Source organism: Theropithecus gelada, chromosome 7a, assembly GCF_003255815.1.
Source record: "Theropithecus gelada isolate Dixy chromosome 7a, Tgel_1.0, whole genome shotgun sequence".
NCBI classification, from domain to species: domain Eukaryota; kingdom Metazoa; phylum Chordata; class Mammalia; order Primates; family Cercopithecidae; genus Theropithecus; species Theropithecus gelada.
In genome coordinates this window covers 52,164,319-52,189,922 of record NC_037674.1, presented here as the reverse complement: position 1 = coordinate 52,189,922, position 25,604 = coordinate 52,164,319, and the positions used below count along the sequence as shown (strand labels likewise).

The 25,604-nt window shown below is 51.2% G+C and overlaps 2 protein-coding genes across 4 annotated transcripts in view; one reads left to right on the top strand and one right to left on the bottom strand.

Annotated features, from left to right (window-relative positions):
- Nucleotides 1-3,359, top strand: part of ETFA (electron transfer flavoprotein subunit alpha) — a 102,329-nt gene extending 98,970 nt beyond the window's left edge. For all 3 annotated transcript variants that reach the window (XM_025389890.1, XM_025389889.1, XM_025389891.1), the window contains one exon: nucleotides 3,049-3,359. In XM_025389890.1, coding sequence (XP_025245675.1) covers nucleotides 3,049-3,087 — 39 coding nt within the window. In that variant the 3' untranslated portion in view covers nucleotides 3,088-3,359. The remainder of the gene's footprint in view (nucleotides 1-3,048) is intronic.
- Nucleotides 3,360-14,904: 11,545 nt separating this feature from the next.
- The window catches only part of TMEM266 (transmembrane protein 266), a 146,984-nt gene continuing 136,284 nt past the window's right edge, over nucleotides 14,905-25,604 (bottom strand). Inside the window, exons 10-11 of the mRNA XM_025389888.1 lie at nucleotides 17,580-17,642; nucleotides 14,905-16,128 (exon numbers count right to left, since the gene is read on the bottom strand). Of these exons, the coding sequence (XP_025245673.1) occupies nucleotides 15,554-16,128; nucleotides 17,580-17,642 (638 nt within the window). The 3' untranslated portion in view covers nucleotides 14,905-15,553. The remainder of the gene's footprint in view (nucleotides 16,129-17,579; nucleotides 17,643-25,604) is intronic.

Sequence of the window (25,604 nt, the reverse complement as noted above, 5' to 3'; positions counted from 1 at the left end):
CCTCTTTTGCCCATTTTCAGTTGGGCTGTTTCTCTTTTTGTTGACTTGTGTGAATTCTTTACATATAATGGATACTAAACACTTATCAGAGATATGATTTCCAAACATTTTCTCATTCTGTAGGTTAGCTTTTCACCTTCTTGAGAATATCCTTTGATGTGCAAGTTTTAGATTGTGATGAAGTCCAATTTATCTTTTTTTTATTTTGTTGCTTGTGCTTTTGGCATCATATCTGAGAATCCATTGCCAAATCTTGGCTCATGAAGATTCACCCCTGTTTTCTTATAAGAGTTTTATGGTTTTAGCTGATATATTTAGGTTGTTGATCCATTTTGAGTTAATTTTTGTATATGGTGTGAGGTAGGAGTCCATCTTCATTCTTTGGCATGTGATTATCCAGTTGTCCCAGCACCACCTATCTGTTCAAAGAGACTATTCTGTTTGCATTGAATGACCTCGGCAAACCACTTATCTTTCTAAACCTTCTTTTCTTTCCTCTTCTCCCCTATAGTCACTACAATCTCTTTACTATCTCGGGAACCTGCAGTTGTTTATCTCTGTCTGTGCCTCATTTTTTTGCCTAGAATCCTTTTTTTCTTTAGTTTGATGTTCTGAATTTTCCTAATCCACACTGATCTTCCTCAGGACTCGAATTTGGAGCTTTTAATGCTATTCTCTTCTCCTTCTCCTGCATTCCAGTATAAGATGAGCACACTTCTGATTGGGTGATTCATAGGCCTCTGTCTGTTCTTGCCAACTAGGAGGCAGAACTCCTCTGTTACTCCCATAGTGACAGAGAGCTTCTCTGTTTCCCTTAGTACTACCTGGAGGAAGTACTAAGTGAATGAGTGAAACATACTTGTACTGTGATTTATATCAGTAGGTTGTCTTTTTTAAAAAAAACTTAGGTGACTTTTATTGGGTCTTACTGAGTAGGGAGTTGCCTCTGCAATATCTAAAAGAGAATAGAAATAAGAAGATCTTTCAGTGTGCTCAGGCCATCAGACACTCAATGAACCTGAGTTAACATTTCCTTTTTCCTAAATAAGGCATCATGTGGTATGCTTGAAAAGTGTATAGTTGGGCTGGCTGCAGTGGCTCACGCCTGTAATCCCAGCACTTTGGGAGCCCGAGGTGGGTGGATCACCTGAGGTCAGGAGGTCGAGACCAACCTAGTCAACTTGGTGAAACCCCATCTCTACTAAAAATACAAAAAAAATTAGCTGGGGATGGTGGCAAATGCCTGTAATCGCAGCTACTTGGGAGGCTGAGGCAGGAGAATTGCTTGAACCTGGGAGGCAGAAGTTGCAGTGAGCCGAGACGGCGCCATTGCACTCCAGCCTGGGCGACAAGAGCGAAACTCTGTCTCAAAAAAAAAAAAAAAAAAAAGTGTGTGGTTGATCTAATAAAAGATACAGATGGTAGAGAAAATCCTCTCAACCCTTTCGTGGAGAGTGTGGTAAGGATATATTTGGTAAAATTTTGAAAAGTTATATATTCTAAACCAAATTAGTGTTTCACTTCGTGGTAAGAGAAGTTGGGCTTTATCCTATTTTTCATGAAATACACAGGTCCTGTGTGAAGCTCAGTTAGCATGTCATCCGTGTGACTGGCATGAGCTCATGGTCTCTCCACTGAGGAAAGCTGGGAGAAGTGGTGCCAGCACTTAATGCCACCCCTGAGCAAATGCCTGCTGGCTCCATGGTAAACATGGGCCTTTTAATAGGCTGGAGACAAAGTGACATTCAGAAGAAACAACATGTCGACAATTTCCTTAATAAATTTTGTACGAACACATTATTTCCACCTAATGGAAATGTAGCTCTCTTAAATAATTGAGAGGCTATATTCATCATTGGCGAGTTCAGCTGGGATCTTTGTGAGCTAAGGCAGCTGAAAGCCCCTTGGAAGACTGGGTAATTGATATTTTGCACAAGAGGCTGGACCAGTTTTCAGAGTGTCTGTGTGACATTCCCTGCAGCTCCCTCAGACAGCTCTCCTCTGTAAGCAGTTACAAAGCAGCTCTACACTGGAGGCTCCAGTTGCAGCCACTGTACTGTCACAACTAAGGGTTAGTAATTAATCCTTTTTAAAATGGGAGCCAACTCAGGCCATTTCCCCTTGCTGTGGTTTCTTACTGTCTGCTGACCGGCCACTGCATTAGCACACAAGGTCTTGATTTTAATAAAGCATGATGATATTGAATGTTCAGCATGTAGCACATTCCTGTGTGCCAGATGATAGTAGTATGCTGCTGAAAAAGCAACCAATATGTTTGTGAAATGAATGATGGATGAATGAATGAATGAATGAACAGTGAGAGAACAAGTACTAGAGGAGGTTAGCAGGGGTCATAACTGCAGCAAGCTAGAGACTTTGGTGTGGACTTCGAAGGGAAGTCAGGAATGCAGTTAAGGGTGGGAAGAATGCCAAGGAAAATACGAAGGTAAATACACAGTACTTTTCGCCCAGACAAGAAAAATTGGGCTTCCTGTTTCTAGGGTGCCTTCTTGAAATTTGTGGTTGGGTCAAAAAGCCGAAAGGTAGCAGTGTGTGCAGTCGTTCATGCCTGTAATCTCAACACTTTGGGAGACTGAGGCAGGCAGATCACTGGAGCCCAGGAGTTCGAGACTAGCCTGGGCAACATGACGAAACCCTGTCTCTACAAAAATTAGTCAGATTGGTGGCTACTGAGGTGGGAGGATTGATTGACCCCAGGAGGTGGATGCTGCATTGAGCTATAATTGCACCACTGCACTGCAACCTGGGTGACAGAGTGAGAGCCTGTCTCAAAAAAGGAAAAAAAAAAAAAGGCACCTAGGCAATGAGTGGGCTGTAGGCCCTGCCAGCCCTGGGTCCTGAGTAGTCTCCCTGGGTGGGAAGAGAGACTACTGGAGAACAGGGGGTTCCTGGTGGAGAGGAGGGGGCCCTCGTGCCTCAACAGTGATTCGTGTTGTTTCTTTTGGCCTCCCTGTACTGCTTACGGAGCTGTGACCGTATCACAGTGAAGGCTCTAGTTGCTTAATTACTTTTTGTTTTTATTTGCAGGTAGTTCCTGAAATGACTGAGATATTGAAGAAAAAATGAATCAGGATCATGCCTTAAAAAGAAAAATTATGTTAAAGTATTCCACTGAAATCACAGATATTTGTGGGTGCTATAACAATCATTGGAAAGCATGGAGAGCTACATTTCATAATTTGAGGAAAATTTTCTAACAGACGCCAGAATGCTTGTTTATGGGATTACTATGTTTCCTTTGAATTATTTGTGGTTCCAAGCAGTTATTTTTTGAAATTTTTAAATTCTGTAATAAAATCTATAATAAAACTTTTCCACAGCTTTAAAACTATCAGAAATATGCCTAGCCTCTAGAGAAAATTGAAGAAAAGGAGTAAAAAAATTTTGTTTATTTATTATTTTTGCCTTTCTTGTTCATGGAGAGCTCTATGTTTTAGGAAGATTGTAAACATGATTGTCTCCACCAGCCTAATCAACCTAACTAATCTCATTGTTGAAGGGCAAACCTCATAGGAGAAGGTAACTGAATTGGCAAGTACAGAGTTTAAAAGCATGGCTATAAAGCACGAATATTATCTTAAACACCCTCCAGTCTTCAGAAAACCATAGCTAATGTGACAGAAGCAGACCTGACTAAAACCTGACCCAGCTCCATGTGTTTAGTTGGCTTAAGGTAAATTTCATTTTCCATTTCATTTTAAGGTTTTGTCAGTTTATAGGACTTTTTTGTCTGTAAAGGAGGGAGAGTGGAGGAGGGGCTGCTTTGAGACAGCATGGCCTCTGATGCAAACAGATAGTTTGATGTTATTATAAACGTTCAAAATTCTGTGCAGAACAGAATGCTCTATGCTTTCTTTTGCCTTCTGTTGGCTTCTTTTGGGCTCTCTTAGGAAGCACCCAGGCCTGTGTAGTCACCTCTGGCACTCTCATTCTGCTGCCCAGGGCACAGCTGAGGTCCAAGAGTGTCACCAGGGCTGCAGCTGGTGTGGATGCAGGCCCAAGAGCAGAGGCTGGTGAGGCTTTGAACAGGCCTGCAGGAAGGCATGGGTACGTAGGTGAGTAGAACAAAGAGGGCTGCCCTCCTGAATCAGATCTGCAGAAGTGGAAGTAGTGACCTGGATCAAGCAGACAGTAGGGAAGAGAAGGGAAGTGGTAAGTGATGGAGGTGGCTAGAGTGCCTTTGTGTGGCCAGCCTGGGGCCCTTCCCCAGCTGACCAGTGAACCCTTTCTGATTTGTGTCACAATCAGTTGCTATAAAACACTTTTAAAAGTTGTATCTTTGGCATTTCATTCTTCTTTTAATGAGAGGAGAGCAGTAGAATGATGCCTCTTTGCAAGTAATGTCTGTTAGAATCGAAGAATCCTAGAATCTCTGAACCCAGTGATCATCTGGTCAGACCCCTTGTTGTATAGATGGGGATACTGAAGCACAGAGAAGTGAAGACAGTAAAGTGACTTGGCCAAGACCACATGGCTTGAATCACCTTTGGGAGAGTAATTCCTATGTCTTGTTTTTATCTTTGAGGCTCTTCCTAAGAGGGCTAACCTTGCTCAGGATTTTCTCCATTTACCCCTCATCCCTATTGGATGCTATAACTGGGGGGCATGAGAGATGGCAAAGGTGATGGCTGCAGAGGCACCCCCAGTAGAAGGTGTGCTGGCTCAGGGAGGGACATCCCAGGTGATGCCTTGGCATAGTTCCTTGACTCAGAGTTGAACTGGTTGGTCTTTTTCTCTTTGCTCCCTCCTGTCATGGCTGCACTGCCTCAGCCCCAAGCAGCTGTTCACTGGACTAGTATTTACAGCTCATCATCCTCATAGCATTAAGTATAATGCTTACTATATACCAGGCACTGTTCTAGCACTTTATGCATATTAAACCCCTTCAGTTATCACAGCACCCTGTAAGTTAGATGCTATTATTATCCCTCTTTTACAGATGGGGAAGCTGAGGCTCAAAGAGGTGATATAACTTGCCTTAATTCGGACAGCTTATAAATGACAGTCAGGATTTGAAACCAGGCAGACTGGCTTCAGAGTGGTAACTTCACTAAGGACGTGATTCTCCCTCACCTCAGCTCAAGGGACAGTGCGACTGCACACCACCCTCAGGTAAAGAGCACTAAGTACTTCATGCTGGGTGGGAGGGGCACATTTAGGACCCTGGTTGAGGAGGGATGGGCGTTCTGGAATAGTCCCTCCAGTGGGATTTTATTCAACTCAAAAGTCCCTCTGAGTGCTTACTTAGAGCTTACCATAAAAAGGCAGCCATGTGAAGTGGAGGCAAGTTGTTAAAACTATTATACATGCAAGAGGGACATATATATAATGTGCCCTTTTAATCTGTTTTTTTTGGAAACCAAACAGTTCCTGTTGACTCTGCCCCTGTGTCCAGCCTTAGCACCCAGAGCAACAGCTCTAGAAATAGTATGGGGGAAAGGTGTTAGGGGTAGCTTTCTTTAATGCTTCCATATAGGTTTCCTGCCTTCCTCCCTAGTTTCTTTGATGTCTTTGGTTAACCTCACACAGCCTCTGGGAATTTGGTGGCCTGGTTATTTTGGCAGAACACAGAGTCCCTGGGAGGGCAGAAATAGGCCTGTTAGAAAGGCAGCCCTCTGAGGGCAGAGCCAAGCAGGTCCGTGAGCTGAAGCTAACAGCCTATTCACTTGCAGAAGGCCTGAGGCCTAGTAATGGCCCTGGGCCCAGCTTCTTAGTAGTTGAGACAGCATCAGCTTTCCCCCAGGTCCCACTCTCTCTCAGCAATTCTGTAGAGACATGTTCCCTGCTGGGTTCTCTGGCTCACCCGCTGTGCTGTTTGGGACTCTGAAGAAAATACCTACAAGAGTGTGGTCTAGCCATTGCCCCAAAGTAGCTTGTGGTCTCGACAGAGAGGACAGTATCCTTCCAGACTCTGAGAGTACAGGCTGTTGGAGCCACAGCCCCCGTCCTGAAGGATTTTACAGCTACCAGGAAAGATGAGATGAGACATCAGTAAAAGCAGAAAGTAGGTCTCAGGATGGACAGCATATACAGAGAAGGCTCCTCAGGAGGCTGGCATGGCCATTCCTCAGCGGGCAGGGGCCGTTCAATTGGTGTATGGGAGCAGAAGTGGCAAATGATATCAGAGCTCAGGTGCATGAGGCAGTGAGGGGCAGAAACACTGGGGTCGGGGAGGGGAGTGAGGGTGGTAGGTAGTTGAAGCCAGGTTGGAGAGGACACTGACTCACAGGCTGAGGAGGCCTTTTTCCTTAGAGATCAGTGGTTCTCCCCTTAAGGAACACTGACATTTCCATTGGACCTGCAATGGTACTGTGAAAGTTACACCATACAGGACTTTTCCTGATTTGCAGGAAAAATTTATCAACAGCAGTTTCCCAGTCTTAAGTCTTTCTTGCATACTTCTTTGTAAACCTTTGGCAGCTGCTACCCCTTTTCTTCTTAAGAATGTGAGCAGATTCCAAGGTGACTGGACAGTACCAAGTGGATCTGAACAAAGCAGCCACTGACCCACCATAGCTTTTGTTTTTGTCTTGGGATATATCAGGGATTTTGTTGAATATTTAAAATACTTTCTGCTAGTTGGTAATTGTTCCTTGTTTGTTAGATATGTCAGTGTATTAAGAGTGTCCCATAAAAACTGTATGACTTCCTGTGCCACCTGAACAAGTCTTAAGAAACACTGCTGGCAACAGGGAGCCATTTACAGTTTTTGAGGAAGGCCTATAACTTAGTGGTATATGCAGGACAGAGGGAGGGAGGAAAAGATGGAAGCCATTAGGGGCTGAATCCTCTGGCTTCAGATGGATTTGGCTGGGGATGGATTCCTGGAGATTGTGAAAATGGGTCCAGTGCTGTGGGCAAGGCTGGCATTGGGCAGTGCTCTTCTTCCCAGGATAGCAGTGGGAGCCCTGCTGCCACCAGAGCCCGAGCATGTCTGCTGGGCTGGAAGGCTGGAAACCCCAGCCCTAGGTTCACTTTCAGCTCTGTTTCTGAAAGGGAGGGTCAGCTTGATTGCATTTCACACTGTCTTTCACTAAGGGTTTTTGTTTGAGTTTACATAAAAGTGGACTGAAAAGGCTGGGAAACCCAGAGAATACCATTGATTGTAACAGATGGATTTGGTTAGCTGTTGCTGAGCTAAAGGAGGCTTGACTGATAACCTTGTGAAAAGTCCATGTAGGATGATACACTGCCACAATTTCTTACAGCTCTGGGGTTTTAAAAACATCTTTGTGGGGAGCAAATGAAGAAGAGTTGCTGATAATCCTTGGCTTATAAAGCACTTTCATGTATGTCACCCCATCAGTTGGGGAAAGAGTAGAAAACATTCAAGAACTCAGACTCTCAGGAGAGGAGGCAGTTTGCCCCAGGTCACAACACATGTGATAGAACTGGAACACAAACCAGAACTTTGGGCAAATACTACTTATTAAGAACTCCCTGCGTGTTGGGTACATTACATACTCTTCTAATACAACCACCTCTAAAGTGTGTATCATTACGCCTACCTTCTGGATGAAGAAATGAGCAGAGAGGTAATGACCAGAGGCAGTTGGTGACATGTGGGACCCGAACTGGACTCCAGGTCTGGAAAACTTGGCCTGTCTACTAGACTGTGGTCCTCCCATTCTCTCCAGGACTATATCCTCTGGTTTGCATTGCTTCAAAACAGCAGGCTTGTCATTGGAAGCAAGGAACACCGATGGAATTAGGGATTTTCTATGAAGTAAGCTGGCATTTACTTACTGTGGCATCAGGACTGGTGAGAGGGAGGCCCTGGGGTGGCTTTATCTGCGTGACCTTTGCCTTTTTCATCTCCTACAACTAACTGGACATGTGGTTAAAGACAGGGTGAGTGCTTTCTTTTTGTGTGCTCACCTCCAGCTGTGTTTCCTTCCCAGCGTGGGCTGTATAGGGGACATTTGGGTCTGGGACCTGGGGACCACTGGGTGGACTGGATTCTCATCCTGTTCCTGTTACTGCCCCAGAGGCACCCTGGTCACCTTCCCTCCTTTCAGGTTTCATTTTCATCATCTGTAAAATGGCGACATGAACTAGATGATCTTTCTAGATAACAAGCTTTAACCTATGAGTGTATTGCTGGGTGTCCTACAAGGTGAGTAGATGGAGACAGTGAATACTGTTTTTGAGGGCTGCTTATGCCCAGGATGCTGTGCTGAGCCCTTTACATACATTGTCTTATTTACGTCTTATAACCTTACAAGGTGTAGGTTTGACCTGGGGCAAACTACTTCCTCCCCTGAGAGTCTGATTTCTTGAATGTTTCCTACTCTTTCCCCCACTGATGGGGTGACATACATGAAAGTGCTTTATAAGCCAAGGATTATCAGCAGCTCTTCTTCAGATGGAGAAAACAGCTTAAAACACTTGCCCAAGGACTCATGGCTAGTAAATAGTGACCACAGGCCAGTCTGCTCCCAACCACATGCCATATCCCGAGTGCCTCAATGGGAGTGCAGAGGATGGACCTAATCTAGCCTGACTGGGGTGGGCTGCAGTGCAGGGCAACAAGATATGACGACCTCACCAAGTTGAGAAGGAGCAGCAAAATCAACCAGATGAAGAAGTGCATTCCAGGCAGGCCAGCATGGACAAGGAACAGGAGTACCCAGGAACATGACACACTGAGCTGCTTTCTCTGGAAAATGCAAGGTCTAGACTCCAATGCCTGAGTCCCCTTCTAGCCGGACACTCCTCCATTCTGAACCACTCTTTGCTCAGGGAAGCGGGGGTCTTCGTACTGCAATCTGGATCCAGTCTGCTCATTGGCCTTTTGTAGTATTTAGCACAGTGCACGTCCCAGAACCCCCTACCCCTTCTTTAATCAATGGAGGCGGAGGTGAGCATACCTAGTTATGAGGCCTAATTGATGTTGGGGAGGTTCCTAGAGTGCTTGGTGAAGGGTGACCCATAAATCTCAGACACTGAAGAATTCTGCCACATCCATCACAGTGTTTAATGTCCTGATTGATCTCCAGGGTAGTCAATTTCATTTGCTTGTTTCAAGATGAATAGGCAGCCTGCTTCCCTATGCTGCAGCCTGGGGCTCTGCATAAAATTATGCCAGCACTGTGTCCTGATAGCTTGCTATAAATTTTAGCAGCAAATGTTTCATCATTTTCCTTGGATGATTAACTATTCACCAGGAGAGAACACCAAACTTTTCAGCAGTGGAGTCAAAGATATTCAGAATAGTGATGAAGTCCTCACTTAGTTAATGTTAGGGAAATACAAGTTTTTGGCAAGTACTTCAGTAGTACTCCAGTAGTACTGACCAAAGGGAGAGGAAGGAAGATAAGGTGCCTCCTGTCTGGGGGATAACAGCTCTCTTACCTCATTCAGAGTGACTACAGGAATGGAACAAATGGGTATGTGCAAGCAGGGATGCACTCAGGAGCGGACAGTGGCTGGGCTGGCTGATGGGACTAGGGGCAGGGCTCACTGCCACCCTCTCACACCAGACTATCAGCAGCAGCAAGAGCGTCTCCTGGGCAGCCGACCTCACAAGTGCTGAGTGTGTGCTGGCAGTGAAACACCCCAGGCTTCTCATTAATAAGGATGCTTTCTGTTTGTGTTTCCCCTGAAACATTCTCAAAGGGTTTTCCCTTCTATTACATCATTAGCTATCCCAGCAGCTCTCAGGGTGGGAGAGACAAGATCATTCCTGTTGTACACGGGGAGGAAGCAGGTCTAAGGATTTGCTTGGAGCCTCATAGCAAACCAGAAACAGGGCTGGGCTGAGAATTCAGTCTCTGCCACATCCTGTGCATAGGTACAGCAGCACCTGAGGTGGGAGGCAGGGGTGGGGGAGTGGGATGAGCAGACCTCTCTCCAGCCCTGAGATGTCCATGGTTTGGCTGTTTCAGCCCCCAGAGTTGTTGGGGGTCCTTGTGAAGCAACTCCGCACAAGTGTTGAGTGGGGCACAGGGTACTGTCAGCTTGTTAGTAAGAGGGATTCCTTGGGCCCAGATAACTTGTCAGCAGCTCCAAGATTGGGACCCCAACTCTGTCTTCTCTCTTTAGAGGTAACCGAATAGCACCAGGGAGGAATGTGGCGACAGCACCAAGGCAGGAGCCGTGCTCTTTTGACTCTGGCTTCCGTCAAGAGCTGTCTCAGAGGGAGAAAGGAGCTCCTGAGTTGAATTTCAGGTGGATACCCACCATGCTAAAGAGAATTCCAGGCCACTAGCCTCTAGCCACACAGGTTCCCTCCCAAAACTCCTGTCTGTGGGACTTGATCTGAAAAGCCACACTTTGGATTGGGAACCTTGCCCAGGGCTGGCTGGAGAGGGGCCACTCAGGGAAGGCCTTATGGCTGCCCCATCCTGGTTGGGATTTGGGCTGGGACTGCAGACTCTGGCCCAGCTCCTCTGTGGACCAGTCACCAATACTGCTGGCTCTGAGTCCTGATTTCTTATTTTGGCTTTCCTGGTGGCACCTGGTTTGATTCCGGCAGCTCATCTCACATCTAGCATGGCATATAATCCAGCCAGACCTGGGTTTGAATCCTGCCACTACAGCTCACTAGTTAGCTATGTGCCCTTGGGCAAGCCCCTGAATGAATCCATGGTTGTCGTTTTCTCCTCTGTAAAGCAGGGAAGATAGCGCCCACTTTCCAGGGCTGTGCTAAGGAGGGAAGCCTGTGAAGAGCACCTGTCACAACATGCAATGCAGACATGGGAGTCATTTTTGTTACCACCCTCTTGTTCTAGCAGGAGACAGTGGCTTTTACCAGACCCTCCCTTCAGGGACAGCCCAATGGCTCCTCTGGGCCACCAAAGTGGGTTCTCTAAAAGGGTGGAGGAGAACCGGGAGCCATTTCCCAGAGCTGCAAACCTCCCAGGGAGTGCTCAGGCTCCATCTCCCCCAGCCCCCAGCTGCCCGCCAGCCATAACTGTAGGATATGGTGCCCAGGGGAGCCATGAAAGGCAAAGCTTTTACCTCCATCTCCTGCACTCCAGGCCCCCAGGCCCTACCCTAGGACTTGCTGTGAGATGGGCTGGAGGAAGGGCTCTTGAGTCTGCAGAAAGGACTGCCATGTTCCTGGCTCTGGCATCCTTCTCTATGCTCTTGGTGCCAGGCACAGCCATCCTGATGTCTCATGCTCAGATACCACAGACTGGACATGGTGGCATCTCCTCCAACGCTCAGCTCCCCCGAGTCCCATCAGTCAGGTGTCCCCAGCATCTCCTCCACCACCGCCACCTTCATCCTGCCTGCCCGTGTGCAGCCTTGTTCCCTCTCCTCTGGACACGGGCCCCTCCCTCTGGATGCTTCTCTGCAACTACCAGAAGACTCTGTGGGAGCCCTTCCATAGTGCTTTATCTCTAGGGAGAACATCTGGGTCAGCCTGGCGTCCAAGGCCTCTGGCGAGCAGCCTCACCTGTCCTTTTCCAGGTTGCTCTCATGTGGTCTCTTCCCCCTCCTACCCATGCCATCCTCTTCCTGACACCAAACTTCTTCCTGTTCCCAAACCCTGTTCCTTGCCTAGCTCACTGCTGTTCCTCTGCTTGCACTGTTGTCCTGCTACCCTCCTCCTGACATTCCTTTTTTTTCCCCCTTTAAGCGGTTTAACAACTGACATCAAGTCAGGGACACAATCAAAATTCCCTGCTCACATTCTTTGGAAGTGGGCCAGCTTTGTAGCTCAGTGTTGAAACTACCCCTAAAGACTGCTCTCCTCTTCAACGACAAACAGAAGAGCTGATCTGGTATACTTACTCTTTTAAAATCACCTTTAAATGTTTCCTCCACTGTGAGGCCTTCAGATGTCCCCAGGCAGGTAAGTAGCTTCCTCCGTCTGTGTGTACTGTCTTAACGCTGTGACTTTTGTGGACTCGGGACTTGGGGACCCCCTGTTATCTCTGTCCCCAGCCTCTGTGAGGCAGTTCAAACACAACATGAAGGCCGAACAACAAGTGCTCAGCAGGGTCTCACCTCACAGCAACCTGTAAATACCCCAAGAAATCCACTTTTAAACATGGAGTTCTGGCCGGGCCCGGTGGCTCATGCCTGTAATCCCAACACTTTGGGAGACTGAAGTGGGCAGATCATTTGAGCCCAGGAGTTCCAGACCAGCCTAGGCAACTTGGCAAGACCCCATTTCTACAAAAAACACAAAATTTAGCCAGGCATGGTGACGTGCGCCTGTAGGCCTAGCTACTTGGGAGGCTGAGATGGGAGGATCATCTGAGCCTGGGAGGTTGAGGATGCATGAGCCATGATTATGCCACTGCACTGTAGCCTGGGCAACAGAGCAAGACCCTGTCCCCCCCCCAAAAAAAAAAAAAAGGCTGGGCACGGTGGCTCACGCTTGTAATCCCAGCATTTTGGGAGGCCAAGGCGGACAGATCACCTGAGGTCAGGGGTTCAAGACCAACCTGGCCAACATGGTGAAACTCCATCTCTACTAAAAATAGAAAAATTAGATGGCCATGGTGGCGCTCGCCTATAATCCCAGCTACTTGGGAGGCTGAGGCCGGAGAATCACTTGAACCTGGGAGGTGGAGGTTACAGTGAGCCGAGATCACACCACTGCACTCCAGCCTGGGCAACAGAGTGAGACCTTGTCTCAAAAAAAAAAAAAAAAAAAGTGGAGTGCCTATAAAACAAAACACAACAAACAAACAAAAAAAACAGTGGAGCTCTCTAGAGACCCATTTCCTAGAGGACAAACTGAAGAGAACAGCCACCACTTGCCTAGCATCTTCCCCATGGCATCCCTCCCCATCTTGTGGTTCTTCCCTGGAGTAGGAGTCCTCAGCAGACGTTAGTGCTGGCAGCCGGGCTTGCAGCTCCCCCTGGCATGGGGCCAGGTTCATGTGCCTGTGAGGTAGCAGCACTAGCCCCAGAGCTGGGACGATGGAGCTCTGCAGAAAGCCAGTCATAGCACAGCAAGGTGAGCCTGGAGGAGGAGGGTGGCCATTTCTAGTCCAGTGGGTGGAGATCACCAGTTACCGAGCCCACTGGCTTCTGCCCTACAGCTTACAAACCAAGTAATACCCTCCATTCCATCAAGTGGCAAAAGCCAAGTGACTGCTTTGCTTCCCAAAGCTAAACCTGGGAACCCCAGGGCCTGGCATGGTGCCAGCAGATTTGGGCCTGTTGCAGGGCCTGTCATTAGAGTTCAACCTCAGAAAGTTTCTTCAATCTCTCTGAGCCTCAGGTTCTTCAACTGTAAAATGGGGTTAGTGATACCTGCCTCAGCATCACTGGAAGGGTTAAAGGAGCCCATGTGGGTAGGGACGTTGGCCCAGTGCCCAGTGATGGACGCTATGACAATGCTGCTGGTGATGCCTCAGGACAGCTACTCTTGCCCTTTGCAAAAGTTTCCCCTTGGTAGGTCTTCTAATTACACCCCAAGAGTGACTCAGTTGGATGTTGCCACCTTTAGCACTTTTTTTGACAACTGTTCATCACCCCGTGAATCAGGAGGGTGCTCTTTGCCAGCACGTGGTAGTTTCCTTCCCTTTCTTCCAATTCGGCCATCTTTCCCAAGTGACTCCATGCCCAGGCCTGTGGGGTTCTAATGGGGCTTAGGCCCGCTCATTGCTCTTGAGGACCAGCCTGGGAGGCAGGAAAGGAAGCAGGTGCTGACCAAGCCAGGGGCGTGCTGCACTGTCAGGTGAGTCCAGGGGGGTCACAGGAGCTCCCAAGGACACCCAGCCTAGTGGTGAGGGCAGGCAGGACACATGGTGAGAATAACCCAGACCAAGGTAGAGGGGAGAAAGAACAGGCTAGACAAAGGCATAGGAGGACAGCCAGAGGGGCAAGAAAGCCAGCTCACGAAGGGGCTGAGTCACACTCAACGTTCTCTCAAGGCAGTGGGAGCCCTTTAAAAAATTGTCTTCTCGCCGGGTGTGGTGGCTCACACCTGTAATCCCAGCACTTTGCGAGGCCGAGGCAGGCGGATCACGAGGTCAGGAGATCGAGACCATCCTGGCTAACACAGTGAAACCCTGTCTCTACTACAAATACAAAAAATTAGCCAGGTGTGGTGGCAGGTGCCTGTAGTCCCAGCTACTCGGGGGGGCTGAGGCAGGAGAATGGTGTGAACCCGGGAGGCGGAGCTTGCAGTGAGCCGAGATCGTGCCACTGCATTGCAGCCTGGGCAAGAGCGAGACTCCGCCTCAAGAAATTTAAAAAAAAAAAAAAAATTATGTCTTTCTACTCCCCTCCCCCGCCATATAAAAGAAAACATGATGGTCATACACACAAAACCCCTTGGAGGCTTTTAAGCAGGGGCGCTGAGGCTTAGCTGCCTAGGAAGATGCACTGGGAAGGGTGAAACCAGAGGCTGTGCAAAGAGGCGGCGGCTGCAGTCCAGTCCAGCAAGGGGCCTGGGTCTCAGCAAGGCCGTGATGGGGGCCAGGGACAAGCAATTTGGAGGGTGGAATGACCAGGATTCACGACTGCTCACGGGACGAGGAGGAAGTCTGGGATGCCATACGCATCTCTTTTTTTTTTTTTTTTTTTTTGAGACGGAGTCTTGCTCTGCCGCCCAGGCTGGAGTGCAGTGGCCGGATCTCAGCTCACTGCAAGCACCGCCTCCCGGGTTTACGCCATTCTCCTGCCTCAGCCTCCCGAGGAGCTGGGACCACAGGCGCCGCCACCTCGCCCGGCTAGTTTTTTGTATTTTTTAGTAGAGACGGGGTTTCACCGTGTTCGCCAGGATGGTCTTGATCTCCTGACCTCGTGATCCACCCGTCTCGGCCTCCCAAAGTGCTGGGATTACAGGCTTGAGCCACCGCGCCCGGCGCCATACGCATCTCTAACTGGATGGATGGTGGTACCCTGGCTGGAAACCACTCTGGACGCTTCACCTGGGTTAGCAACCAAAGGAAAACCTCCACCAACTGGGACTCTCAGTGCAGCTGGTTTTTATTATTAAAGCCAAGGTTGGAAAATGATTGTCCCCCTGCCCCCTAGGACCCTCCCACCCACCTCTAGATTGATCCCTTTATATCCTGTGAAGGTGAAAACTAGATTTGTCTTGCAGAGACTCAGAAACGCTCATGCTGGAATGAGAAAATGAGGACAAATGACATAGGCTCAGATGGTGGTCTCCGTGTGATTGTGTTGGACTCCACCCAGGATTCCTGGGAAAGACGGCTTAGGGGTGGGGCTGGACAGCCCCTGCTCACAGTGCTGTTCCCTAGAGTCCAGGGTGGGCGTCAGGAACGAAGGCAACGGAAGAGGCTGAGCTGGCCCCCCGCACTCTACCCTGCTGAAGCTGGGCCACAGGCTGGTTTTTGTAAAAATGGTTAAAAAGAAAACCCAGCCACAAGCACCACCCTCCCCTGAGCAGGGTGAGAAGAGGCGCCAGCTCTGGGCTTTGAGGTCTGAAGCTTGTGGCCTCCTGGCCTGGCGTCGCCTCCCTGGAGGCAGGCAGCACCCTGAGGGAGGCCAGGTGGGCTCCTAGGCCCCGCATGTGGCCCTTGGCAGCCTCCAGGGTCCCAGGAGAGCTTTGAGATGGCTGTCTCCCCTCCTCCCACCCAGCCCATGGCAGGCTCTAGGCCTCAGGGACCCTGTGCAACTTTTGCTCTTTGGATTCCAAAGATCTGAACTTGTCCTCCAGCACGGGAACAGTGGGCTGGAAGTGGATGACAGGCCTGATCTGAAAGACAGTGAAGCCCTCCTGGTTCTTCTGGTTGAACAGACTTACCCTGTGTTCCAGCTCGGGGCTGGTTTGGGCCGAGCCTGCTGGGCTGGGCCGGGAGAGGGGGGCTGGGTCCAAGGCCCTCTGGGATGGGCAGGGGTCCTCTGACAGGGAGGACAGCAGGTCCTGAACTGTGGCCTCCTCCACCTGCTGCTGGGGTGGCAGCGGCAGGGGAGAGGGGCCCGGTTCAGAGGATGGCTCCTCGCGGGCGGTGCTGCAGTCTGTGGAAGAGCCCAGCGTCTGGCTGCTGTCACTCTGGGCCCTGGTGACCGAGCTGCGGGAGGCACTCTCCGAGGTGGCGCCGGTGCCATTACCGCCAAGCTTGAGGGGCATGTCCAGAGAGAAGAGGTCCGAGGAGATGTCGGGCTGGTGGATGTCTATTGCGGCCGTGGTGACCATGCACACAGCTGCATCTGGGACACCGCTGTCTGCAAGGAAGGAGGGGATCTCGGTCACACTTCAACCTCTGCCACACCTGGGGGCCCTGAAGAGGGCAGGTGTGAGCCGGGCGGTGGGCAGTGAGTGTGGCTAGGCCTTGGTAGAACTCCCTCCCAGTTCTCCAACATCACTGCCCTGCTTTGAGGGGGATTATGCCTCCCCATCTTGTTAAACTCAAGTGTAGGCATGTGACATGCTTTGGCCAGTCACCCATGAGAAGTGACCTCTGGCACTTCTGGGCAGAAGCTTTATGAGCCGGTGCTTTACCCTGGCAAATGTTCTAGAATATATGGTGACTGTTCTGTCAACTGGGTGCTGAAGTAACGGTGATGACCTGGGAGCAGAGCCCCCAGCCAACCTGCAGTGGGCTTTTGTGGCTTTATTTAAACCATCGAGACGCAGGGTTATTTGCCACAGCTGCCTAACCTAGCCCATCCTAACTCAGGAAGCACGGTGTGCCAGGGCAGGGAACTTGGGTTCCATGGTCTGAGGAATGACTCCGTTTCAGATGGGCTGGCAGGGGTGGGGGCTGCGGAATGGGATGATCAGAGCCTGCTTAGCGTGCATCACAGGGTCACAGGACGCTCAGAGCTCTTTGCTCTAGGTGAGAGTACCACGGGGCTGACCTACAGAGGGTGCAGGGTAGGGAGGTTTCTCCCCAAAGTTGTGGAGGACTGGGAGAGAGGTCTGGGCTGGAGATGGTGGTCTTTGAAACCAGCATATTGGATGAGGCTTTGATGGAGGAGAGAAGAGGGATGAGGCCTTAGGGAAGCTAAATTGTGGAAAACCAAAAATTCAAATGCATTATTCACATGGCCCAACATAATAGTCTAGCCTTACAATGGAGCATACAAGGTTTTGGGGGCTGTGAAATTCAAACTCAAGAACTGCATGTGGAACCCTGAACTGGAAAGGGGGCTATGGAGAAACAGACACCAAAGGCCTCAGCATTATTTTAAAATTCAATCTTTCCCATAAGTAAAAACCACTGGGCTTCCCTGAGGTTTTTTTCAAGTGCAAGAACATCCAGCAGGGACGTACCCGAGGCCTGCTGCTTCTCACACCCTGGGGTGCTGTGGCACCTCAGCCTCCACTGTGCCCACCTTGACAGGTGTGGAGGTGGGGGGCACTGAGGTCACTTGTAGTTCTGGATTCTAACCCCCTTCCCATTTCAGGGTTCCACATGCAGTTCTTATGGGTGATGACAGAGCACCCCTATCCTGGCACCTGCAGGCTCAGCCCCTGGGCACCCCCAGCTCCAGTGCTGGACTTTGCTGGAAGCTGAAGCTCTGATATTTTAACCTTGAGCACTGCCTGCAATTATGGTTCACAGGCACCAGGTGATGGGCATGCTCTGGAGCCAGGCCGAGTTGTCTCTGCCCTCGGGTTTAGGGGTTGCTGGGGTTCTGGCACATGTAGAACAGCCCCAACCCAGACTTACCACTGCTGGGCCCATTGTAATACTGACTGATGTAGCTGTTCATGTCGTCCTTCACCATGGCTTCTACAGAGGTGGGGACAGAGAAGGGTGAGTGCATCAAGTTCATTCTCTTCCCCTTATACTCTTGTTCCCACCCCCACGGCCATAACAGAAGGCTTCTATCTCACAGAAGCCCTTGGTGTGTGTGACGGGAGCTGCCTCCTGGTTCTCCATGGGGACTGCCTGTCTCACCTGCCCCAGGGGCTGGACTGCACTGGGTGCTGGGGGACCCAGGTTCTGATGAAGCACCTGCCTTAATACTGACTTGGAGAGACCCCTTCCCCTCTGTCCCGTTTCCCCATCTCTGAAATAAGGGGTGTGGAAATAACTTCTCAGGGCTTTTCCTTGTCTGGATGGCCTGAGCCTTCACTGCCTGAACTTCTCAAGGGCACCGGAAACACTGCCCTCGGTAGAGAAGCCTTGAAATCCCATCTGCAGGAATACACGGCCAGCCACAAGGCTGATTTGCCATCCAGACAGCCCCCTGGGGCTCGATCCACCTGACAGCTCCAGCCTTCCCTGCAGTACAGGAACAGACCTGGGGAGCTGGGGTGCTGGGGATCTCCACCACCTGCACTGTTCCTACATACAGTAGGTACTCAGTACATAATTACTGAGCAAATTACAGAAGGGGAGGTGAAAGGCTGTCCATGTCAAGGGGGATGGGAATAGGGTCTTAAATATTGACCAGCCTGGGCAACATAGGGAGACCCCATCTCTACAAAAAAATTTTAAACATTAGCTGGGCATGGTGTTGCACACCTGTGGTCCCAACTACTAGGGAGGCTGAGGTGGGAGGGCCGGCTGAGGCTGCAGTGAGCTGTGATCACACCACTGCACTCCAGTCTGGGTGACAAAGTGAGACCCTGTCTTCAAATAAATAAGGAATCTTGGTTCACCTCCTGAGAGAAGCAGGGAGGGAATGGGAGGAGAGTTGAGATTTTCAGAGTGGCCTGAGAGTGGGAGGAAAGCCAAGTGCTCGGAGACCCCAAAAGCCATCCTAAGAGCTAGGCCTTGTTCCAAGGGCAGCAAGGCAGTGAGGGGCCACAGGAAGGTCTGAACTTGGTCAGGTGTGATTGGGAGAGGCCACCCCCAAAGTTGTGGCAGGAAGACCAGAGACTGCAATGCCTAAGGTGGGGTCAGGCACCAGAAAGCCCTCAGCACGGGAGGGCTGAGGGCTGTCCTCTCTCTCCCATGAAAGTCTGGAAGTGCTCCAGGGCTGCCCCTAGAGCCCGAGTCTGCACCCCCAGGAGCTTCTCTGAGGAATGGCATCAGCAGACCCCCTGGGTTCTGAGAGCCCTTCCCAGGCACACCTGTGAGCTGCAGAAGCCAGTGTGCCCTGACCCTGGGAGGCTGGAGGCAGCACAGCAGGGCCTGGCTCTTAAAAGCTTTTCTGGCCTCTTTTGATCTGTAAATGCCTGCAGTCAGAGGTATGTTTTGCACTAATGCTGGGGTTGAGGGAGGGAGGGCCCTGGGCTGGCCCCAGGCCCTGATCCTCATCAGCCAGCTACACTTTTCTTGCAGCTGGGCATCCGTATGCTGTGTGTACTGCCAATGCTGTCTAGCCTGGCTGCCACCCTGGGAAGCCAGGGGTAACTGATCCCTGCAAGCTGGAGGCTCAGGACCTCCAGGCCCTATGGGCCAGGTTGGAGGATCTGGTCAATCTTGGTTTTATCCTGAGACCACACCTGCAGGGACTCCAGAGGGCCATGTGATGTGAGTAGGATTTAACCCAAGAGCCACTTGCAGGAGGCGGCCAGGGTAAATGAGAAAATCCCAGATGCTGAGTTCTTGTCCTTGTGCTGCCACTGGCCTGCCATGAGGGCTCAAGCAGGTCCCATCCCCTCTCTGGGCCTTTCTTCATCTGTACCCCCATGGCACCGGTGAGGCTCTTTCAGATTGTGATGGGGACAGGCAGATGGTTCTGAAGTTCCAAGAGGTGACGGAATCACAGCGGAGTATGAAGGGACTAGAGGTACCTTGGCCAGTCCCCAGTGCAGGAGTCCCCTGGATGCCAGCCTGAGAGGGCTGTCTCCACCACAGCCTGCACACCTCTAGGAAGGGCGTGCCTGCCTCTTTGTGGAGCAGCTCTGGTCACCAGCTCCTGGGCAGCTTCTCATTCATCTGTGCTCAGTGGAGTCACAGTGAGTCCACCCTTTGCCATGTATTGAGCCCAGGAGTCCCTGCCTGCAGGGAGCACAGTCAGGGCCTCCCAGGACGTCAACTCCTGGTCAAACGGCCCATTAGCATTTAATCAGGAAGTGCCTGCTATGTGTGAGGCTTACAGGTCCTGGTCCTGCCTTCCACACAGGTACCAAGGACAAGCCTATTTCTACTCATGGTCTCTATGACAGCCCTTCCACCACCTAAAAAGCCCCTCACATCCCTCCTGGGATCTCCTTTCCTTGGAAAGCCCCTGTGCATTCTCTACCCCTCCCTGGTTTCCCAGCCTTTCCACCCTGAAGGCTTCACTATGGACTCCAGCTGTGACCAGAATGGGAGGAGGGACGGAGGGAGGGACTAGTGTTTACTTTCAAAGCTCCAGACCTAGGGGTCCACACTTCACACACTGATCTCCCTGCCCCTGTGCTGCAAGGCCGTGATTATTGAGTAGACTGTGCCAAGTGCACCAAGATCCGATGTGATCACACTGCCCTAACGCACCCTCACATCCTCCGAGCGTGTTCAGAAACCGCCCTCCTCTGCCAACTCATGTGGAGCTTGTGGCCAGCATGGACACCCAGGTCTTGTCTGCAGGAGCTGAGGCCAGGCCAGGCCTTTCCCACCCTGTACTCATGTAACCCCCAAGGAGGGCTCATCACCCTGGGCAAACGTCAGCTTGCTGGGCTCAGCCCAGAGGCTCAGCTTGCTGGAGACATCCTGAGTCCTGGCTCAGCCCACCAAGGTATTAGATCGTTCTGCTTTCTCTGTGTTGTCTACATAATTGAGGAGGCTCACATCTTCATGCAAGCTGTTGATAAAAATAACCTAAGCCAGGTGACCTTCAGCCCAGACATCCCTCCTGAGCTTCGGACTGGTCTGGCCGACCGTCCCTGGACAACTCCTGGCTGGCCTCCAGCTGCCTCTGACTCAACATGTCCAAAATAGAACTCGGTTTATCCATCCTCCTCCGTGGCATCCATCTTGGTGACTGGTTCCTGGCACTTTTTAGTGCCTCTCTCTTACTAACAACTTGATTTCCACCAAGTCTGTGACCAGTTGAGGGAACCCTGGCCCTGTGACCAGTCTTAGATCAGACTTCACGGACACTGTTGGCCTCACACGGGGCTGCCCACCTTCCATCTAAGAATAAGCCCCTGCCCCCAGGGGTTTGCTTTGATTCAGCCCTGAGGAGCCCTAGAGACGTGCAGGGAGAACCCACAGGACTGTGTTGTGCAGGGCAGGAAAGAATGGGCACAAACAAAGGCTTCAGAACAAAACAGACCCAGGGCCAACCCAGCTCTGCAGGGCACGTGCTGTGTGGCCTTAGGTAGATCCCTTAGCCACTCTGAGCTTCAGCTTCTTCACCCATAAAATGGGGATAGCAAATGCCTACCCTGCTGGTGAACTGGTAAGAGTCACTGAGATCATGAATGTTTAGCCCAGGGCCATCCCTTGCCTCCCTGAACCCCTGGCTCCAAAGTCTCAGTGCTTTCTGTGGCAGCTGCTCTCTGCTGCCCGGCGCCTTTCTTCCCAGGGTGTGAGCACTTTGCAAACCCAACCTGACTAATCCTCCTAAAGCCCGTCAAGTGCAGTGGTGCCAACGCTCATTATGTATGTTTTACCCCTTGGGTGGAGCCCCCGACCTGCCCAGCCAGGAGGCAGAGGTGGAGAGAAAAGGTGGTGAGTCAGCTGGGCCAGGCTTCCTGGAGGTGGTGGGGACTGGTCAGGCTGCATGGACTCTGGTGTGGCAGAGGGGCATGAGGCACCAACCACATGCCCTGTGCAGACCTAGGCCCCAAAGCCCAAGGCAAGGCCCCGATTCCTGGTTTGGGCCCCTGCTCCCAAACTCCAACTTGCTCTTCCATGGCTTGGCAGCCCTCACCAAGGGAGGGCACTAATATTCACTGAACTCCTACTGTATACGAGGGATGAGAGCTGCACATATGACTAAATGCTCAATCCTTCTCAGTGAAGAACTTCTGCACCTGTTTCATTTTTGAAACACTAAGACTGAGACAGGACCAGCTACATAATTTCTAGGTCCCTTGTTTAAAAAGTATTAAGAATTTCAAGAGGGTAACAGCAGAGCAGTGAACCAAAGTTAGGGCCCTGTGTGACCACACAGGTCATGCGTCCATGAAGCCAGCCCTGATCACAGAAGTAACTTGTTCAAAGCCAAATTGAAATTCAAACCCAGACCTGAGTCCTAAACCCATGTCCCTCCGGTTGCTTCAAGTGCTACTTTGTGTGAGGCTCTTTCAGATCTAGTCCTACAGCCCTGGGGTTCCTGGGGTCCCCGATGTCCCGGTCAGGCCCACACATTTGGAGGCCAGTGGAGAGTCTTGCCTTCATGATCACCCAGGCCCGCTCCTCTCCAAGGACAAGCACTGGTGCCAGCTCAGCTCCCTCCCCTGGGGCTGCCTGGCGGAGGGCAGGCACAGAGCAGGCTGGCCACATGCACCCCTGCAGCAGTGTCTCTGGATGCTGCAACAGCATAGGGGACGTGAAGGTTCCCTGTGATATATGGTGAAATCCGTGGCACTCCCACCAGGGGCTGTAATTCATAAGTTATGGGCGAGCTTCAAGACTAATAAATTTGGGAGAGAAGTATTAATGACTACACAGGGGCACTGTGAACTTGGCAGGCCCCAAAGCCTGGAACTCTGCAGCATAGGTTTTAAAAATGATTTGTGCTAGTGCAAGTCTAAACAGAAGCTGCTTGGCGTTGTCTGACTGTGACCTGCTGGCAACTGTTGAGACTGTGGAGCCGCTTCCTCCTCACGGCTTGGGCTGGCACCCCGCCCTCCTGGGCTGCCCTCCCCCACCCTGCAAAACACAGGGCCCTCCCGAGGCTCTGTGACTCATGGCTCATGTCTGTAGGTTAATCCCTGGATTGTCTGTGTCCTGTGCATGAGGTGGGCCTCAGAGCCTCGCTGGCCTGAAGGTCACAGTTAGTTAGCAACAAGCACTGCCCTTACTTCATCTCCAGAGTGGCCTACAGTGCTCTCAGCTTGTCCAGCCATAATTTCTAATGTCATGAAAATCCCTCCCTGGACACAGTTCCTGGTCAAGGAGAGATCAGCTGGGGGATGCCCTGTGTCCCTGGACCATGCGAGGCTGTGAATCACACGTGTCCCTCGCCAGCCCCATGTTCTGCCCTCTGCCTTGGAGGCACTGGCTTTGCTGTTGATGCTCTGGGGCTGGCTGTGAAACAATGTGCGGAGGGAGCTGCCTAGGCTGGGGCAGGCAGCATCCACAGAGCCGGGAGGTACCCAGGGGATGCCCCAGAAGCAGGGAAGAGTGGGCAGGGGGGACCCCAGGGCTGGATGGAGAGGCATCTGCACCTGCTCCTGGGGTGCATGTCTGGCACCTCTATGGGAGGCCTGGGCCTGCCCTATCCAGATATCCCCTACCCTAGTTTCCAGAAGGGTGAGCAGGGACACTGCAGACCCTGTGACACCCTGCTGGTGACACATAGCCAATCAGTTTCCCCAAGTGGCCTTCGACTCTGACCCGATTTCTCCATTCTGCCCCTGCCTCCCTCCTCCTCCTCCTCCTGGAAGTTGCCCACTATGGGGATTGCAGAGAGAGGAGGGGCAGGAGGGCCAGGCAGGACTGAAAGCTTCAGAGCACTCCTAGAATGTGCAGGAGTATTTTAAAGGCTGGTTTGTTTGTGGAACCTCCAAGTCCAGATCTTGGCTCCCCTGTGGGCTCAAATGTGGCATCTGGCATTCAGGCTCTTGTAGGTCATTGGCTGAGGGACAAGGGCTATGCTGTTAGCTCTAAAGCCAATGACCCTGATGAGAGAGACAGAGGAGGTGTCGCAGAGAGCAGCCATACCGGGAGTGCTGAGACCTGCAGAAAGAACATCACGGGGCAGGCCCAAGCCCCAGGTGAGGTGCAGCCTCAAGACTGGCTGTGGGCAGAGCCAGGAGGCTGTAACAGAGGAAGATCCTGGAATGGGCTGTGAGATTGTAAATCTGCTCCTTTCATCCTTAGAAAGCCAGGCAAAGTGGGCAAAAGTTGTTCCCACCTTCCAGAAGAACTTTCAAAAAGAATACGAAGGCAGATTCCACAAGCACCAGCCTTGGGGCTGAAAGCCAATTGTGGGGTCTCTGGGGTGAACTACTGCTGACTGGCCTCAGCTCTTAGAGAAGACGCAGGGCTTCACAGCAGGACAAGTGATGTCAGAGAGCCTTATTTTGTTCTTTGATCAGTTACCGGCTTGAAGATTACATTCAATGCAACAAACTATGGAGAAATGGCTGAGGCAGGCCCTGAAGTAAGTTTAGAGGGGAGACACACATAAACGCTTATGGCAGCGGAGCAGGATCCAGACCTGGGAGTCGGTGTAAGGTTGCCAGGGAAGGGTGTGGAGATCTGGGAGCTGACTCTAAGGTGCGTTCTAAGCATGAAGAGAAGTCTGGTAGGCAGGCTGGGCCATCCCGTGAACAGCATGCAGAGACTCAGAGACCGCACAGAACATTTACAGAACTAAAAGTTCCATTCCTCTAGAGTGAAAAGCAAGCTGAGGAGGCAACCCGGGGCAAGATCATCAGGGGTCTTATGTGCCTGCCCCCTCTTAAGGGTTGAATGGGTACCACCTCTTCATTCATATGTTGAAGCCTTAACCCCAAGTACCTCAGGATGTGGTCTTGGAAAGAAAGCGGTTGCAGATGTCATTAGGTCAGATGAGGTCCTTATATGACTGGGGCCCTTATAAAAAGGGGAAAGCTAGATCCAGACATGCGCATAGGGAGGACGCCATGTGCAGATGAAGAAGACAGAGCAGGGTGATGCTACTGTAAGCCATGGATGCCGAGGACTGCCAGCCGCCACCAGGAGCCAGGGGGAGGCCTGGGACAGATTCTCACTCCCAGCCCCCGGAGGGAAGCATCCACGCCCAACCCTGATCTCAGGTTCCGGCCCCAGCACCGTGAGACAATACGTTGCTGGAGTTTGTGCTAGCCAGTCTGTGGCATTTTGTTATGGTCGTCCCAGCAAACTAATCCACCAGCCTAAGGGGCGTGGGCTTTTTCCTGAGGGACACAGGGAACCAGGAAAGGCAGAAGTCGGGGAGTGGTGTGAAAGATTTTTGGAACAATCACGGTATGGTGGGGTAGGGGAGACTGCAGAGGGAAGAGGAGACTGCAGAGGGCAGGGAGCTGGGCAAGGTCCAGACATAATAAAGGCTGAATGATGAAGATGAAGAAGGGGACTGTTTCAATTAATCAGGAATTGGCAATGGGTTGTGAATCAGGACCTACCAAGCCCTGGAGTAAAGGCAGGAATCAAACAAGCTACAGATGAACACTGATGACTACGAAGTTCTACGAAGTTCTGCACGAGGCTACAAAAAGCCTGTTGCCCAAGGCAGGGCTGCCGGGACACACGGCTCAGATGAGCTGTGTGGGGAGTACGTAAGGCTGGGTCAGCTATGAGCTCAGCCAAGTGGTCCCCACAACCTCAGGAGCCTTCTGGCTGCATCGTGGGGGTCCTGGGTCCAGAAAAAAAAGCAAGAGTGCCCCCCTCAACATTCTGCCTTGGGCTTGCAGCACCCCAGTAACTGCATTCATTTGTGGATGTTACTCTGAGAGGGACCAAAACACTGGAGAGCTCTGGGAGGAGGCAGTACAGCAAGAACTTGGAGAGCGCGTCCCCTGAAGGTTGACTGTGGAAATGCAGGTGACGTCCCTGGAGGAGAAACAATCTCTAAACGGTCTCAGATGGGATGGCACTGCCTGTGCGTGAAACCCATGGCCAGCAGGGAGGCAGGAGCAAGGGACCAGGCCTCAGTGCAGTCTGAGGAAGAACTTTCTTACA